This window comes from Giraffa tippelskirchi, chromosome 1 (assembly GCF_054371585.1).
Source record: "Giraffa tippelskirchi isolate mGirTip1 chromosome 1, T2T-mGirTip1v1.2.pri, whole genome shotgun sequence".
NCBI lineage: Eukaryota > Metazoa > Chordata > Mammalia > Artiodactyla > Giraffidae > Giraffa > Giraffa tippelskirchi.
The window spans coordinates 54,222,115-54,238,079 of NC_137275.1; the positions used below are offsets into that span (position 1 = coordinate 54,222,115).

The 15,965-nt window shown below is 39.4% G+C and overlaps 1 protein-coding gene across 8 annotated transcripts in view; it reads right to left on the reverse strand.

Annotated features, from left to right (window-relative positions):
* Positions 1-223: 223 nt before the first annotated feature.
* The window catches only part of FAM114A1 (family with sequence similarity 114 member A1), a 72,520-nt gene continuing 56,778 nt past the window's right edge, over positions 224-15,965 (reverse strand). For 5 of the 8 annotated variants that reach the window (XM_081526073.1, XM_081525817.1, XM_081525905.1 and 2 more), the window contains exons 9-14: positions 13,237-13,328; positions 11,314-11,475; positions 10,101-10,240; positions 7,738-7,810; positions 3,961-4,014; positions 224-1,801 (exon numbers count right to left, since the gene is read on the reverse strand). In XM_081526073.1, the coding sequence (XP_081382199.1) occupies positions 1,700-1,801; positions 3,961-4,014; positions 7,738-7,810; positions 10,101-10,240; positions 11,314-11,475; positions 13,237-13,328 (623 nt within the window). In that variant the 3' untranslated portion in view covers positions 224-1,699. The remainder of the gene's footprint in view (positions 1,802-3,960; positions 4,015-7,737; positions 7,811-10,100; positions 10,241-11,313; positions 11,476-13,236; positions 13,329-15,965) is intronic. The other 3 variants (XM_081526332.1, XM_081526229.1, XM_081526151.1) reach the window with 1 other exon arrangement.

Genomic DNA, 15,965 nt, shown 5'->3' on the forward strand with positions numbered 1-15,965 from the left:
ATTTCTAGCCCCTTTGCAACTATCTGTTTCTTTTACATTTCCTGTTAACATCTATAAGTCCATCTGATGCTAAAAAACTCTGGTATGAGGAAATTGTAAATCTCAACCCTTTCCGCTGCTCTATACATAAAAAGTTCAAAATTTATGAAGAGGCAAATGCAACATTTTCATCTGTTAGTTGTTCTCTAGACTTAACAGCAGAAACATTTCAGGCAATCAAAAGTCAAGGAGGAAAAACCACCTTTAATTGATTCCACAGAGAATTTTTTTCCAGATTATAAATAACTTCTTATATTTTCCATTTGGCTGTTTCAGGAGATACACAAATGAAATGCAGGATATTGGAAAATATATTGCTAAGAAGTAGGATGATACGAAAAGATCCCTACTTTACCTATATGGAACAAAAGTTGGTCTATTCTACCAGGGGAATAAAAGCGAATGTGAATGAGGCTAACGTACAGGCTTCGTTTCACCAGAGGACAGCCACTGGGTAAGACACCTTGTGATAGTACCTGGGAAGGCTGTCACTGGGGCTCCCAGGTAAGAACGTTGTATGAAACCCCTACCCAGAGTGAACACTGGGGCTGGAGGGGAGAACTGCCCATTGACAATGCCTCTCCTGGCTGCAGGGTCTTCGGTGCAGCCTCTTGGATTGTAATACCATTTAGTTATCCATACATCAATATTTTCTGTCTTTAGAAGCAATGACGGCATTTGCCACCAGGGAGTGTGATCTGTGTATTCATGGAATAGCTTGACTCAACTGTAGTAGATTTTAAAGTGCAGTCCTGGGGGTCTACTGTGTTGTAATCCCTCTGATATTCTATCTAAATACTTGCAAGCTCTGTGATTATGCCATTTTGTATTTATGGTCATAAGAAGTCAGTTTTAAACAAAATATTCTTTCATATCCCTTGTCATATGTATTTTCATCCCACATGTAAAGTTTTGGATAAAAAAGTTCAAGGAATATGAAAAAATCCAATCTGCTGAGGGGTAGAACATTTAAAAAAATACCCATTTACCTTGTTCATCAAATTTTTTAAGGTTTAGAAAAATTATTAGTATTTTAAAGCATTTTCAGAATGACTGTAAGTCCTATTTCAGAATATCTGTTTCTACCGGGGTAAGATCATGTTCTTCTATTGTGAGCACACAGTAGGGGCTCAATATATGCTTGTTTGAAGAATGAATGACTATAAAGAGACACCTATATTCCCCTTTCACTATAATAGGTAAAAATCTATAAGTAGTGTTATCTCTGCCCATGGCATTTATATAATAAAACTAAGTCCACTATAAGAACTGATTTAAAGTCATACTATAAGAATGGGAAAATTTTAAGTGGAAATTTAAAGTCTAGGGTCCTCTCATGATTTGCCAAAGATAACATGCTTAACCAGGAAAATGGAAATGAATATTTGTGAGTGAACTCTAGATTAAAGGAAATTATCAATACAAAGCTGTGAAAGTTTAAATTAACATAAAAGAAACATAATTATTTGTAAAAACAACCATATACATTAAGAGAAATGATACTCTCTTTAAACTTGCATTCTCAATACTGTCTGTGCAAAATTGCTTGTAGTGTCTCCAAACGGGCGTCTGTGGTTGGATGCATGGAAAACATCCCATGAAATGCACATCGGAGCAACAGGGCCCACTGTTTCCTTTAACAAGATGAAGTCTGGCCAGGTCATGGCTGTACTTTGGAACAATTGGTCTGGATGTGTGAAACCTGCAGGACAGGCAGCAGCAGCTGGAAGGCATCCTGTATATATGTGGTGCTATTGCAGCCCTGTGAATGGAGAAAATTGTCATTGAAGGGTTACTATCAGAGTTCCAGCTTGACAATTCTTCCCATTTGATAATGTTCTTCTCCTCAAACTCCACACTATTTTAGAATATTTTTCTTTTAATGCTGTTGCTTAAAGCAGATATAAACACATTTTGTTGGATGGCGTGCAACCAGCTCTGAATTATCTACACTAACAGAGAGAAGAATTCACTTATAATGAGGCAAGCCATTTCCATAGACTTTTAGGGTATATTAGGGCTTTCCAGGTGGCTCAGACGGTAAAGAATCTGTCTGCAATGCACCAGACCCGGGTTTGATCCCTGGTGTTAGGAAGATCCCTGGAGAAGGAAATGGAAACCCACTCCAGTATTCTTGCCTGGAGAATCCCGTGAACAGAGTCCATGGGGATCAAAGTGTTGGACATGACTGAGTGACTAACACTTACACTTCAGGGTATATTATGTGTGTATAGTCAATACCCATTATGTCCGGTCTTACTTATCCTTTTTCCAGATCAATCCCACTGCCCTGAAATAACACAAAAGCATAGCATGAAGGAGGCTGTAGTTTGTCTTAACCTATAGATGAAGAAGGGCTTCCCTGGTGGCTCAGATGGTAAAGGATTTGCCTGCAGTGCAGGAGACCTGGGTTCGATCTCTAGGTTGTGACGATCCCCTGGAGAAGGAAATGGCAACCCACTCTAGCATTCTTGCCAGGAAAATCCTTGTGGGATTAGCCTGGTGAGAGTAGCCTGGGGGGCTACAGTCCATGGGGTGGCAAAGAGTCGGACACGACTGAGTGACTAACACGTATAGATGAATAAACAATAATGGATTACTGGAGATATTGTGCAATTATTCATGGCAAATCCTTGACTGCTGTCATCTTCCCATTCATGTTGGTACCCTCCACTTGGTTTGGATATTTGACATTGCTATTCATGTTCATGGGTGCTCTAACAGACAGTATTCCACAAGAGACCACTTAAAGTTTCAGGTAATTAAAACAGGAGAAAACTTCCACCAAAGGAATGAATAAACGATTTGACTTCATACTCTTCATGACCGACGGTAATTCATCTGCTAATGCCTTTTGGGTGGCCAAGGAAAAGGTTTTCAGGTTCCATGTTCTTCCTCTGATTGCCTGGATTTCCTTTTAGCTTATCCTCCAGAATCTTCCTCTGTGGTCCCTGAATGTCAACTCCATCCCTCTGGGAGGCTATGTCTTAAACAATAACACTTGGTGTCACCACTGTTACTCCTGTACTTTGGTAGTTTTCCTTAAAGGTAAGACCTAATTCCTGAGTGCATTGCTATATATTTATATGTAGCCTTCCCTCACTTTTGTAATTTCCAAATTTTGCATTTGACAGGTACTTCAGAGAGCAAGAAACCACTGTATATATGCTGCTTATATTCAAACTTAACTTATCAACACTTTGTGGTTTCAGTTGGGTTCCCTGGGGCTACAGAAGTGCCAGTTCCTTATGGCTGATCCCTAATAGAAGAATTTCCCCCACTAGCCACAGATGGAACACAGTGCCTATGGGTCAAGAATGTGGTGTCCTGGGTCCCTTTTCTTCTCTTTTACATTGCTGCTTCTGGCAAAGCCACAGCTGTGTGGGGCAGCGGCATGTCCATATTACAACATCCTGGTGGGTAGGCAGGCCACAGAGTGAGTGGTCACAGAGGATCTTGCCTCTGGTTAGTGAATGGGCAGATGCTAAATATTTACCTGTAATTTTTTGCCAGTCTGGAGCTTAGACCTGGCTAAACGCAAGGTTATTGTGAATGGAGGGAAGTGCTCACTTTTACAAAAAAATCACCATTAAGCAAGAATCCCTCGTTGCAGCCAATAATACAGTGTTAAATCTGGTGTCAAACTTGGCAGCAGAAATGTGCTTCTGCCGGAGGAAACAGCGACAGAAATAACGTGCAAGCTTAGCATTTCTCTTTATAATCAGGAACTCTTGAAAATTAGGTATTGTTGTTTCACCCGAGGGTTTACAGCTGGTTGAACTATACAAATGTACTCAAAAAAAGCTGTAGACTATAAAATTTAGAATTGCAATAATACTTGCTGCCTGGGAGGAAGACAAAACATGTAGCTCTAACATTTGGTTTAATTCAGAAGCATTTTCTCTCTGGGGGGCCACTTACCTCTAACAGTACACTATTGATCATGGGGTTAAGGACCTCAGCCTTCTGGTTGCTCTGTGGAATCAAAAGTATGAAATTGACAGATTAGGTGCTCATACTCCAAGGCTTGTCAAAGAAAGTATAAGACGCTGGCTTTATGAGGGATCTCTTAGAGAAGAAGGGGGAGAAGTGGGATGCTTACTATACATAAGGCTTCATACTTGGTGTTTCCCCTACACGACCTCATTTAATTTCCACAGAAATCTTAGGGGGTAGGCAGGGACCACGATAACTCTGATTCACAGATGAGAAAATATGAATCAGGAAGGTTGAGCAAGTTATTTAAGGTCATATAGCTAGAAACTTAAACTCAGACCTTTTAAACCATTCAAATCTTGTATCAGGTCAGGGATTAGGGGGAGGTGAGTGAGATTGAATTGGACAGAGTCGGCTTCAGTCATTACTTAAAATTTTTATATTTTGATCATCATGACTTCGGTGTTCATTTTGATTTTTTACATATTGCATCTATCTATATGACTGAAGTTGTCTCTTTGTCTCTTTTTGAGAAATGGTCCCCTTAAATTTGGTAAACAGGTTAAGTACCTTTATTTGCCTCCCTAGTCCCAGCCCTAGTTGGTCTGTTTTTCTTTTAAATGCAAGCACAGGTACTTGGTTATAGGGTATGTTTTCTAGGTTGGCAGCAAAGTTAAAATACTCTTGAATATAACTTGCAAACAGGTTGGCATTTTCCAGTTTGCAAAACATGAATATATGTAAAGTGCAGAATACAGAGTCTGGTGTTAAGCAGGTGTTCAAAAAGTGAGTTAGTGTCCATGTAACCATTATTATTATGTCCGCTACTGGTCCATTAATCAACAGTCTTCTCTATCTAAAATGTTTAATCTACTCTTAGACAATAAATAATTAAAGGGACTAGAAAGAGAGACGGCAATCTTAATAGGCTGTTTTCTCTCACGGTACTCGAAAAATGTTACGGTAAACAAAAGGATATAAATGAAGTCTATCTTCCCAGAGCAGCCCACTTTCATTGACATTACTCTACTGAGGGCTAAGTAATGTCTTACTGGGGAAAGCATAATGGAGTCTTGGGAAAAAAACTCTTTAAAAACCCAGTCATTTTAGTAAGTAACCAGAAAATCCATTATGGTTTGCTTTCATGTTTATTTGATTATCAATAAACCTCTAAAATATAATCAAAATGAGGGCAATAAAATGACATTGGCTTTCAGAATCAATGAGATGTGCAAGCAATTTAAATAGAGTCTGGAGAGCAATATACACTCATTAACTTCAAGTTATGAATAATGGCTCTTTTAGAGAACAGAAACAATGACTTGATATGAATGATTTATTACAGCACAAGATGAGAGGTACTGTTGTGGTGAGATGGCATTTCATAAAGCATCTTTAGATCTGGTTTTTTCCTTCTTCAAAATGATAATTTGTGTGTTCCTGATTTTGTATATACAAACATTTGGACATACGTGTGTGTGTATTTTATGTGTATATGTGTATGTGTGTATATTCATTCATTTTTGTGTGTATATTCATTCAAGTACATACTTATCTGCTAGAACTTTGCTACTCAAAAAGTAGGATATGAATCAGGAGCACTGCTACCACCTGAGAGCTTGTTAGAAATGCAGAATCTCAGTGCTCATCCAAGACCCACTGAATCAAAATCTGCATTTAATAAGATCTCTAGGTTATTTGTTTGCACATTAAGGTTTGAGAAGCATTGTGTTGGAATACACTACTTTAAAGAGAACGGAAAGCAATACCATGAATATTACCCATCAACGTAAATAAATTAATGTTTAACATGGGTAAATCCATGGCTATTTCATGTTGATGTTTGGTAGAAACCAATGCAATACTGTAAAGCAATTATCCTTCAATTAAAAATAAATAAATTAAAAAAATAAATTCACGTTTAACATGAATCATAAAAAACATATAGCACCTATACACAAAGACATATATATCCTCATCACTAGGAAACCACAGACAGCCAGTTAGCTGTCTGCCTCCTGTGTCTGATGGGCAGCCAACTGGGAGTTGAGAGACTAACTGAGAAGCCTGGGTGAATCAGCTCACCCCTCTGGGACTCAGTGTCTCAGGTAGTAAACCGGAAAAGAGCGGAAAGAGTGAGAAGAGGATACAGTAGAGCCTTGGGAAGCCAAGTTGCCAAGGTCATTCCATTCTGATTAAGACTTCACATCTCTCTGTAAATCTAGCGGTTACACCAAGGTCCACAAGCATGAGTTAACCTAGGCAATGCTGAGCACATAAATGCCCTTTATCAAGCCTATCCTATGAATAAGCTTCTACCTGCAACCCCCCCTTCACTCAGCCTGCTTACAGTGAAGCTCTGCTGCTGAAGGCCTAAAATTAGACAAATATTAAAAGTTGGTGTTTTGCAAAATAGGAGATGCAGACCATATTCTCTGACAGCAGAATGAATCACTGGTATGTAGCTCATCCTTTATTAACTAAGCCACTTATAGAAGTGTTGGAGGCATACATCTCCTGACACTCAGTCCACAATCATTTCTGCTTTTTTTTTGAGAACTGCCCTTCTCCTGGGGTGAGGAGAGGTGCCTCGCAGCAGCCAGGTAGGTCTACATGCAATGATCCTGTCCTCAGTCACTACTGGTGACACCAGATGGATATCTGAGGCATGCTATTGAGCCTTTCAAACCTTCTCACCTAGGATCCTGGAATTTGAAGGGAGAGAACTGGGAACTGCTATAATTGAGTCATATTAATATTAATAGTAACACTTCAGAGAGAAGGTACATGAGCTCTGGTGAGGAGTTCCCACAGCTGCTCATACATCTCCACCACCTTTAATAAAGTTCCTTTACTGCCTGTCATGGATTGAATTGTGGCCCCCAAAGAGATATGTTGAAGCCCTTACCTCCAGTATATCAGAATATGACCTTATTTGGAGATAGGGCTTTACAGATTTAATTAGTTGAGGTTGTGCTGGTCACCCAGTGTGCAGTACTTGTCAAGGCAGCCCTAGGACACTAATACATTTATTACCCAAACACCCTAGCTAAGACAGGAAGCAAAATTTACTGTTTCTCATGTAAAGAACCATCTGCCCTTGCATCCAGGGACTTAAAGGAAAAGTGGAAAGGTTGAAAAGGAATAATTTCCACTGTCTCCTCCAGTTCCACTAGGTTGAGTTATATATAACATGACTGATTTCTCAAGAAAATATCCAGAAGCCACATCTCCAAGGAATGCCAAACCTCTCAAATTTGTTACTTTGAGAACAGAAACACTTCTACAGATTGGTTGATAATATTTTTTTCTTTTGGTTAAAGCTGAAGTGTAACAATAAAGCTCAGACAAATCTTGTGTGGCTTATAAAATAAGCTTTGAGGACAAGTGAATGTGAATATTAAGAATGAATTATTTTAATAGAGATTTTGGTATTATACATCACAGACATTAAGTAATAGAAAGAATCTTCATTTGATATTTTTTCTTTAACAAATAAAGGAAATGAGACCCAGAGAGGTTTGAAAATCCACCCAATATCTTGTATAACTGATATGGTCACATCTAGAACTCAATCAGATGAGAGCCTCGAGCCACCTGTTGCCAAAGAAGATGCTCAAGCCTCATTTTAGTAAATGTCTTGGCTGCACTTCTGCTTGTGGAGCTATCAAAGAAGGCATTCCATCCTCTACTTCATCTCACAGCCCCTAACAGACCTTCCCTTAAAAAAGGTGAAAAAAAGAGCCCGCATTACAGTCTTACCCCAACAGTGGTTAAAGAAGTTATAAACTTCTCTGATAAGGAGGCCACTTCTTTGCACATTGCAGTAGTTAATCTGAAAGAAGAAAAAAAAGAGATTTGGGGATTTTTAGTAAAGGAAAATAATTGAATTGTTAATACAATTATTGATACTAATACAGCATTCCCTTTAAAAGAAGGGCACACAAGTTTGAAGATGCTCTGTAGAAATTTCCCTTAGTATTCTTCCATGACTCACAATCACAGTTCAATCTAATTCTCACCCTACCTCTTTTCAGAAGCAAAAACATATGCAGGAAATTACCAGGCTTGAGTTCCACATATGTAGGGGTTTAAGACTATTGCCAAGGGACTTATTCCAGCATTTTGGTCATTTGAAAATAATAATGAACAGTCACTGAGGTACCATGTTAAGTACGTTTGTATGCATAATCACATTTAATCCTCACAATGGCTTCATTAGGGTCTGTGATTATTCCCATTTTATAAATGAAGAAATTGACATTTAAGAAGGTTAAGTAACTTGCTTAGGACAAGAATATGATAGAGCTGGGATTCAAACTCAGATGTCTCTTTATATTTTGATTATGTTTTTATGAGATACCTCAAATCAAAGATACTGTAGAATATGTTTTTTAAGACTTACATCAAAACTCGGTTTATTCCAGCCTTTCTACGTGTAGGACTTTATCCCAAGAAAATAACACAAGGTAGATACAAATATTTAGCAAAGCAATATTTGTCATAATACAGAAGATGATGACAAAACCTGAAAACCTAATTACCTAACAATGTGCATATTGCCTAATTTTTTAACAAGTATATATACTTACATGAACAGTGATTAAAGTGCTATTAGCAAAACAATAACTCCAAGTTAAGAATCTTACACATTAAAAGATTTAGTGATGTCAGTGGAAGTAAGTTTCATTCTGATAAATAGGGGTTGTGTCCAGACTACGTATTCAGGTGTGTTGCCCTATATCCATCTATCCCTCCTTCCACCCATCCACCCATCCAAGACTTATCTGCAAAAAGGGTCAGGAGTAAGGCTGGAGGTGGCAAAGAGTAATTCTGCCTATGTTCTTGGGCACGTGGGTGGCAAGGCACTTATTATACAGACATATATGAGGCCTTATTACCTTTTTCTTGGTGCAGCTTGGTAAGGTTGGGATAGTCAGGGGCTGGGAATAGGAAAGGAGCTAAGGGTACGGCTCTACTTTCCATACTCAGAAACCTCTGACTTCAGCCCTCCTCTTTCAAATCAGCACCATAAATAGTACTCAGATTTTTCCTCAATACCTTAAACCTTTCCTGTTTTACTGTTTCCTCTTCCCTCTACACTGAGACAAGTATATTCTTTGTCTGCATTTTAAGGGCAGGATTGTGCAGGGCTTATAATATCTTTGATTTCCACATGTTTAGATATGAAAATCTAAACTAGATGCCAAATCTGGACAAGTGAGGAAAAATGCCACCAAAGACACTAAGAATGAGTTTTGGGAACGTCTTTCCACTAAAAATTTGCTCCTCAACCTACATTGCTGAATGCAGTAATAAAAGAAGACTAGTTGAGTGAAAGTGTTCAAACGTGTGTGTGTGTGTGTGTGTGTATGCATGTGCGCATGCACCCATATATTTTAGGAGGCTCTTATTTTGGCTCCTGTGTCTATATATTTATAATAATGAGAGGGCATTTGGACCTGTGCTAGTTCTCTATACCACAGCATATAGTCATGTGCCTAAAAGTTAATGGCTTATTCTTCACTTCCATAATCAACTATTTTAATGAACACTTGATACCAGCTATTTTCATGTATATAACATTACATATATACACATTTGAAAAGCAAACATATTACAGCAAATACGCACACACAAGCAATCCACAGTGACCTGGCTTACAATAGTGACCATCATTGCCAGATTCAGAATATACAGAGCTGGTGTAAGTCCCTAGGAACAGTGGGGTTGGTTTGTATATCTCTATGAAACTAGCTGAGAAGTCCATTAAGGTGTCTTTTCTCTATTTGTGTGGCATGTTGAAAATGTAATTATCTTCAAAGGTTTGTACTTCCAAGACCCCGACCAACTAAAACAAACACTTAGCTCTGAATGATTTAGGGTGTCTTCCCTTAAATCTCTCAAAAAATAATTCTTGGAATGTCTAGCTAACTATTACTATTCTCCCTAGCATGTTCATTTCTTAAGAGAGTCCTTATTTCTCAAGATGACCACAGAACAATGGAACTAGTTGACATGAAATCAGAATCTTTAGTAGCCAAGGGTGTACATGGGTCTGTGTGTGCGTTTGAATGACACAAATACATAAAATTTGAGAAATAAGAATTAAAAGTAACATTTACTTTATCAGAACTTTTGCTTGGTCCTGAGCTGATTTTTCTTCTTCTTGTCCATGAAGAATTAATTCTGCTACTTTATGAAGCTGCTCAATACAGCGAGCTGTTACTTCTGCCAGGCTTTCGATGGACAGCATGTATACTTCCTGAAAGCAAACGTATCAGTCAGAAAATTATTCACTGAGCAAATACTTTCTAAAAAATCTTGTGACATTGAAAAAACTAAATAATTCTTGGGAAGCAAACCAAACAAATATGACCTGAAAAAAAATTACCCAAAGTTTAATGGGTGTACCTAAGACTATTCTAAATGGAAATGCTACCATAAAATAGAAGTGTCACCAGGTCCCAGGGACATGACAATCCTTCTTTATAGCTGGGTCCCCAGTTCTCGGGCTTCCCCGGTGGCCCAGCTGGTAAAGAATCCGCCTGCCAATGCAGGAGATGTAAAAGACATGGGTTCGATCCTTGGGTAGGGAAGATCTCCTGGAGAAGGAAATGGAAACCCATTCTAGTACTCTTGCCTGGAAAGTTCCATGGACAGAGGAGCCTGGCAGGCTAGGCTCATGGAGTCACAAAGAGTCAGACACAACTTAGCAACTGAGCACACACATGTACACGCCCCAGTTCTCAGCGTAAGCTGGGCACCTAACAGGCAGATACTCAAGAAAGCGTGTAGACAGGATGGCTGAATGAGTAGACCTCAGTAGATATTTTTCTTTAGAGTGATCTAAATTGTAGGTTTCTTTATCTAAAATTCAATGTAAAATGAAGTTATTGCAAATGCATTTTTTTAACACAGGCAGATTCTAAATTATGCACATATAAATTTATTAAACTACAGAATAAAAACTATGGTAATGAAATTTTTTCAAAAAAGCTTCAATTACCTCATTAGTTAAAGGGCATAAAGACATTTTATGGTTACAAATTTGCATATAGGATGGAACATTACCCTAAAGATAAATCAACTATGTTCTTAAAGATCTTTTTTCCTTTAAATTATAATTGTAAAGCTATGGAGGAAGGCTACAATATCTGTGCTAAGTCATGAAATGTCTTGGCATAGAGGGATTTTAGTGTTTATTACATTAATACTCATATTGGTGTGGAATAGGGTACAAATGAAAATGAAATGGCTTTGCCTCACTTATCATTAAGCTGCTAATAAAATTTACGTATTACTGCTCTTTAGGTGGATGATCTGTAACATGTTTACCTCGACTGTCTTATTTGTCTTTTCTTTCTTCTTGTCTTCTTCAGGGTTTTCAGGTTTCTCTTCCTTTTCTTCCTTCTCAGTTTTGTCTTCTGACTCTTTAGCCACATCTACTGATACCACAGTTTGATCCTCTTCCACCCAGTCATGAGCTTTTTTCATGGCCTGCAAAGGACCCCCACCCACAACCAAAACAATATGTCTATTGTACAAATACAGAGACACAAAAGCCAATCCCATGACTTGGATCAAATCCTAATCCACTGAGGGTGGTTTTCTGTACGTTTAAAGAGTGGTGGGGCAATTACTCAACCTCCTTAAAAACACCTTGTTGTTGCTTTCTGGTAAAATACAGTAAGAAAAGGGACATAATAGAAAGAACGTATGGAGAGAATACTGCAGGGCCAGAGAAATGTTTGGAAAGCATTCTAAAATGATATTCAGATAGGAATAAAAGTGACAGTCACTCTGGAAAAGCCACAGTCTATTTTTCACTTTTCCTGACCAACTATAAAAGCATGATAGAATATATACATATATGAAATTTAGCCAGGGTCATTGCTAAAGCAAATTTCTTCTTCTGTCATGTTTCATGAAGCCCTCAGTGTTTCATGAGCCTAATAATGTATCACACTGGGAAGATGAAGGATGGCTCTGCTCCTCTCCAGCCATGCCAGGTCTTCTGACCTCAGGGTGGTGGTGGGGGAGGAGAGAACTATGATTAATTTCATTTCACATGAGTGCAATTTGAGCAACATGTGGCCTTTAAAGTTATTGACCAAGCAGGAACCACCTTCTCTACGTATTATTCCCTGGATTTTGCAAGGGCAGACTCACTAGCTCTTAAGCTGTTTGCTTAAGTTTTATCTGAGCTTGTGTGAAACTGACTTCTCATTTGAAACCTTGCACGTCAAAGTTTAACACAGAGTGTTGATGAAAAGTTAACAGGGAGAAGATTAGGGGAGACAAAATCCAACAAAACTATCCTTGGTGTGTCCTCTTTTAGGGACAAAGGTTCACCTGACTATGTAAGTAAACCAGTGAGACTTTGGAGGCACCCCACACTCACTGTCTGAACAGTGGCAGCTGCTGCACGGAGATGAATGAGGCAATTTCCCCACTGTGTTCAAGTCACTGACCTGCCAGAATTGGTGACCTCTATCAGAGATAAAGAATTACTCATCTCTGCACCTCATTGCCTCAGTCTGCCCCTCACTGCCTCAGTCTGCCCTTTCCTCACTCACCTTGATGAGTGAGGACCTGTGTCAATCACTGGTCGTTAAAAAGAAGAAAAAGAAAGAGAGAGAGAAGGGGGAAAATGACCCCGTTTTAAGTAATTAATGCTCAGTGACCTCATTAAGAAATGCTATAGCAAGACCTTATACGAACTTGCAAAACATCCTGTGTTACTATCAGAGGAACCCAGACCGTGAAAGCCCGGATGGCAGATCTCAGACAGGATGAGGCACCAGGTTTCCAGAGGGGAGGGTCATGCGGGTGACCTGGCTCTGGCTGGTGTGCTTTCTCTGCCTGATTCTGGCATGTCACTTTTGAGGCAACGGCAGAGGCGACAGCAGATGGAATTTGCAAAAGCCCTTTGGTAATTCAGCCTCTTTCCTCCCATAGGTTGAAGATAACCCTGCTTTGAATAAAATCCTATTTTGTGGAGAATTGACTTGTTCAAGATCACACCAGTGAAGCTGCACCTAAAATGCAGGTCTCATCACACAGCCTAGCATGTTCTCAACAGTTACATTTCATGATGTTGCCTCATCAAATCTTAATTACTGGCCTGGGACTCCTCTCCCCCCACGTGCCATTTGGGGCTTGGGGGTTTTTCTATTTCAGGTGAATCTCTGGAATTTTACAACCAAGACCTTTTTTAAAAAACAAACAAACAAACACTCAGACTCAGATGGGGCTGACCTTATTGAGTTTGTCAGGTGTGGCTGCAACATGTAATTCAAAGAGAAGCTCTGTAAGCATGCTAGCAAACTCTTCTCCCTTTTCTTCTATACCTGGAAATATAAAATGACAGAAGTAAGAAGCATGATTTATTTTTCATCCTGCAGAATGTGGCAGCTCCCCCAACCTTACAGCCTGCAGTCAGAGTATAAGTGGGGGTGGCGGCAGCCCGCCCTCCAGCTGCCGGGCAAAGATGAGCTGTGCCCAGGTATTCAAGCACAGTGGTGAGGTAGCAGGCCACTGCTGGGTGAGGGGCTGGTAAAGCCTTGCTGCTCGCAGCTCTAGCTGGGGAGCCCCTGGGCTGGACTGAAGGGCACATGAGGGCAGGGAGGGACTAAGTATACCATAACAGGTATAGACAGTCAGCAGCTATTTGTTGAATGACTGCGTGAACAAATTAATGACATTTCTCAGGCCTGAGAGCCCTGGGACAACACTGTATTTAAGGCTTACAGTATTGTTATGCTTAGCGTTGCAACCCTTAATGATACCCCAGGGTGCCCTTTTGTGTCCACAGAGCCACAGTGCTGAGCAAGCAGAATTAGTCTCTGCGGATCATCTACTTTTATCTTAATACCTACAACAACATATCTCTGGAGAAACTTCTCATGGTTTCCTAGGACACCTGCCTTGTCATACAATATTTCATAATGGTATGTCTTCTCTCCAGATTGGAAGCTACCTAAGGGTACAGATGGTATTTGTTTTGCTCATTCGTGAATCCAGAGAATCTAACACAGTGCCTGGAACATAACAGGTGATAAAATGAACATTTATTGAATAAATAATTTACTAATCAGTTGTACCATATTTATTAATATACTGATTATATAACATGTCATATACATGAAATAAAATTAATCTTATTGATGGGCAATAAAAAGGAGAGATCTTTAAAAGTTACCATCTTCTATCTCTCATTTGAATCTACAAGTTGAGGCCATTTTTAAAGTTTCTGATAAGTGCTAAAGAATTGATTTCATGCAACTAGAGATTATCATACTAAGTGAAGTGCATCAGAAAGAGAAAGACAAACACCATATGATATCACTTATATGCAGAATCTAAAATATGACACAAATGAACCTCTCCGTGAAACAGAAACAAAATCAAAGACATAGAGAATAGACTGGTTGCCAAGGCGGAGGTGGGTGGGAGAGGGTAGGAATGGGAGTTTGGGATTAGCAGATGCGAATTGGTATATATATTAATAGAATGGATAAACAACAAGGTCCTACTGTACAGCACAGGGAATGACATTCAGTATCCTGTGATAAACCATAACAGAAAATAATATGAAAAAGAATATATATATATGTATAACTGAGTCACTTTGCTGTATAGCAGTAATTAACACAACACTGTAATTCAACTACTTTAATAAAAAATAAATAAATAAAAGAATTGATTCCACTGTGGGTTGTATCACTGGTCTGGGGTGAGGAGGGGGTACAGTATAAAAGCATCATGGGTCTGGCCTGACTACATGATCTCAAAATCCCCTGAGAAGGAAATATCTGGCTTATGTTAGTGGGTGAAGATGGCAGCTTCAGAGAGGACTAAGCTGTGTGAGAAATTCTGTAGCTAACACTTGTCTGCCTGTCTTTATTTCTGTTTTAGAGACAAAATGGTTAAGCAGCAGCTTGTCAAGATAGCCAGGGTAACTCATAGGTGTTTGTTCAAAACATTTGGCCTAGTCAGTTTATCATTCCCTAGAATTTATATACTTATTTTCATTGGGGAGCAGGTCAATCTAGAGATGGAAAGCATATATGTCAGGTAAGAAGCTTTACGGAGAAGAAGAAACCAAGGAAGAGGAATAGGGACAGCTGGGGGTTAAGAATCTCAAGCGGAGAGCAGCTGAGAAAATGACTTGAGTAAGAGCCCAGAGGCGGAGGGGAGTGAGTCACATGGATGGGGGCCAGGGTAGCTGTGGCCGGCAGAGGGAGGCATGTGCCCTGGGGTAGAGAGATGGCTGTCTTTGTTCATGGTGAAGTGATACAAGCAAATCACAAAAATCCATAAGGTGAGTGCTCAGATAGAGCAGGCTTGATCATGGGTATTAAGAAAGCTTCCAGAAGGAGGTGATGCTTGAACCTAGCCTTCTAGGATGAGAAAGGCATTAGTCACAAGCAGAAAAAGGGAGAACTGGAGGCCTACAAAGAAAGAATTAGAGAGAAAGCGAATGGGATTCCATCAAAAATTGAGATTCTCTCCCTGCTGGTCAGAGGTCTTGGTCTCACCCTCTCTAAGTGGGCAAAGTTAGAAGGGCAGCTCCCGCAGGTTCTCATTCCCCAACTGCCTGGTCCTTCTCCTCTGCGTAGGGCAGCACAGAATGGTAGAAAGAGCCTGGCTTGAGGCTGGGGTTCTTCCCTAGCTCCTGCAGTTAGTGACTCTGTGACTGGGACCAGTCACAAGGCTTCCTAGCTTCCACTTCCTCTTCTGTAAATTTAGGATAAGAAAACTCACCCATCTCCTTTTTAGTGTTATTGTAAGGACCCAATAAAACAAACGTGTAAGTATTTTGTAAACACTAAAGTTTTATATAACTATATTGTTATATGCTACAAAGATATAAACATAGGGAAATTAAAAATATTTGAAAGTAATCCACACTAAATTAGGATATATGTACTCTGTGTATCTCCAGTTTTTAAATGTGCATTTGTTTCATAAAACAGAGAAATACA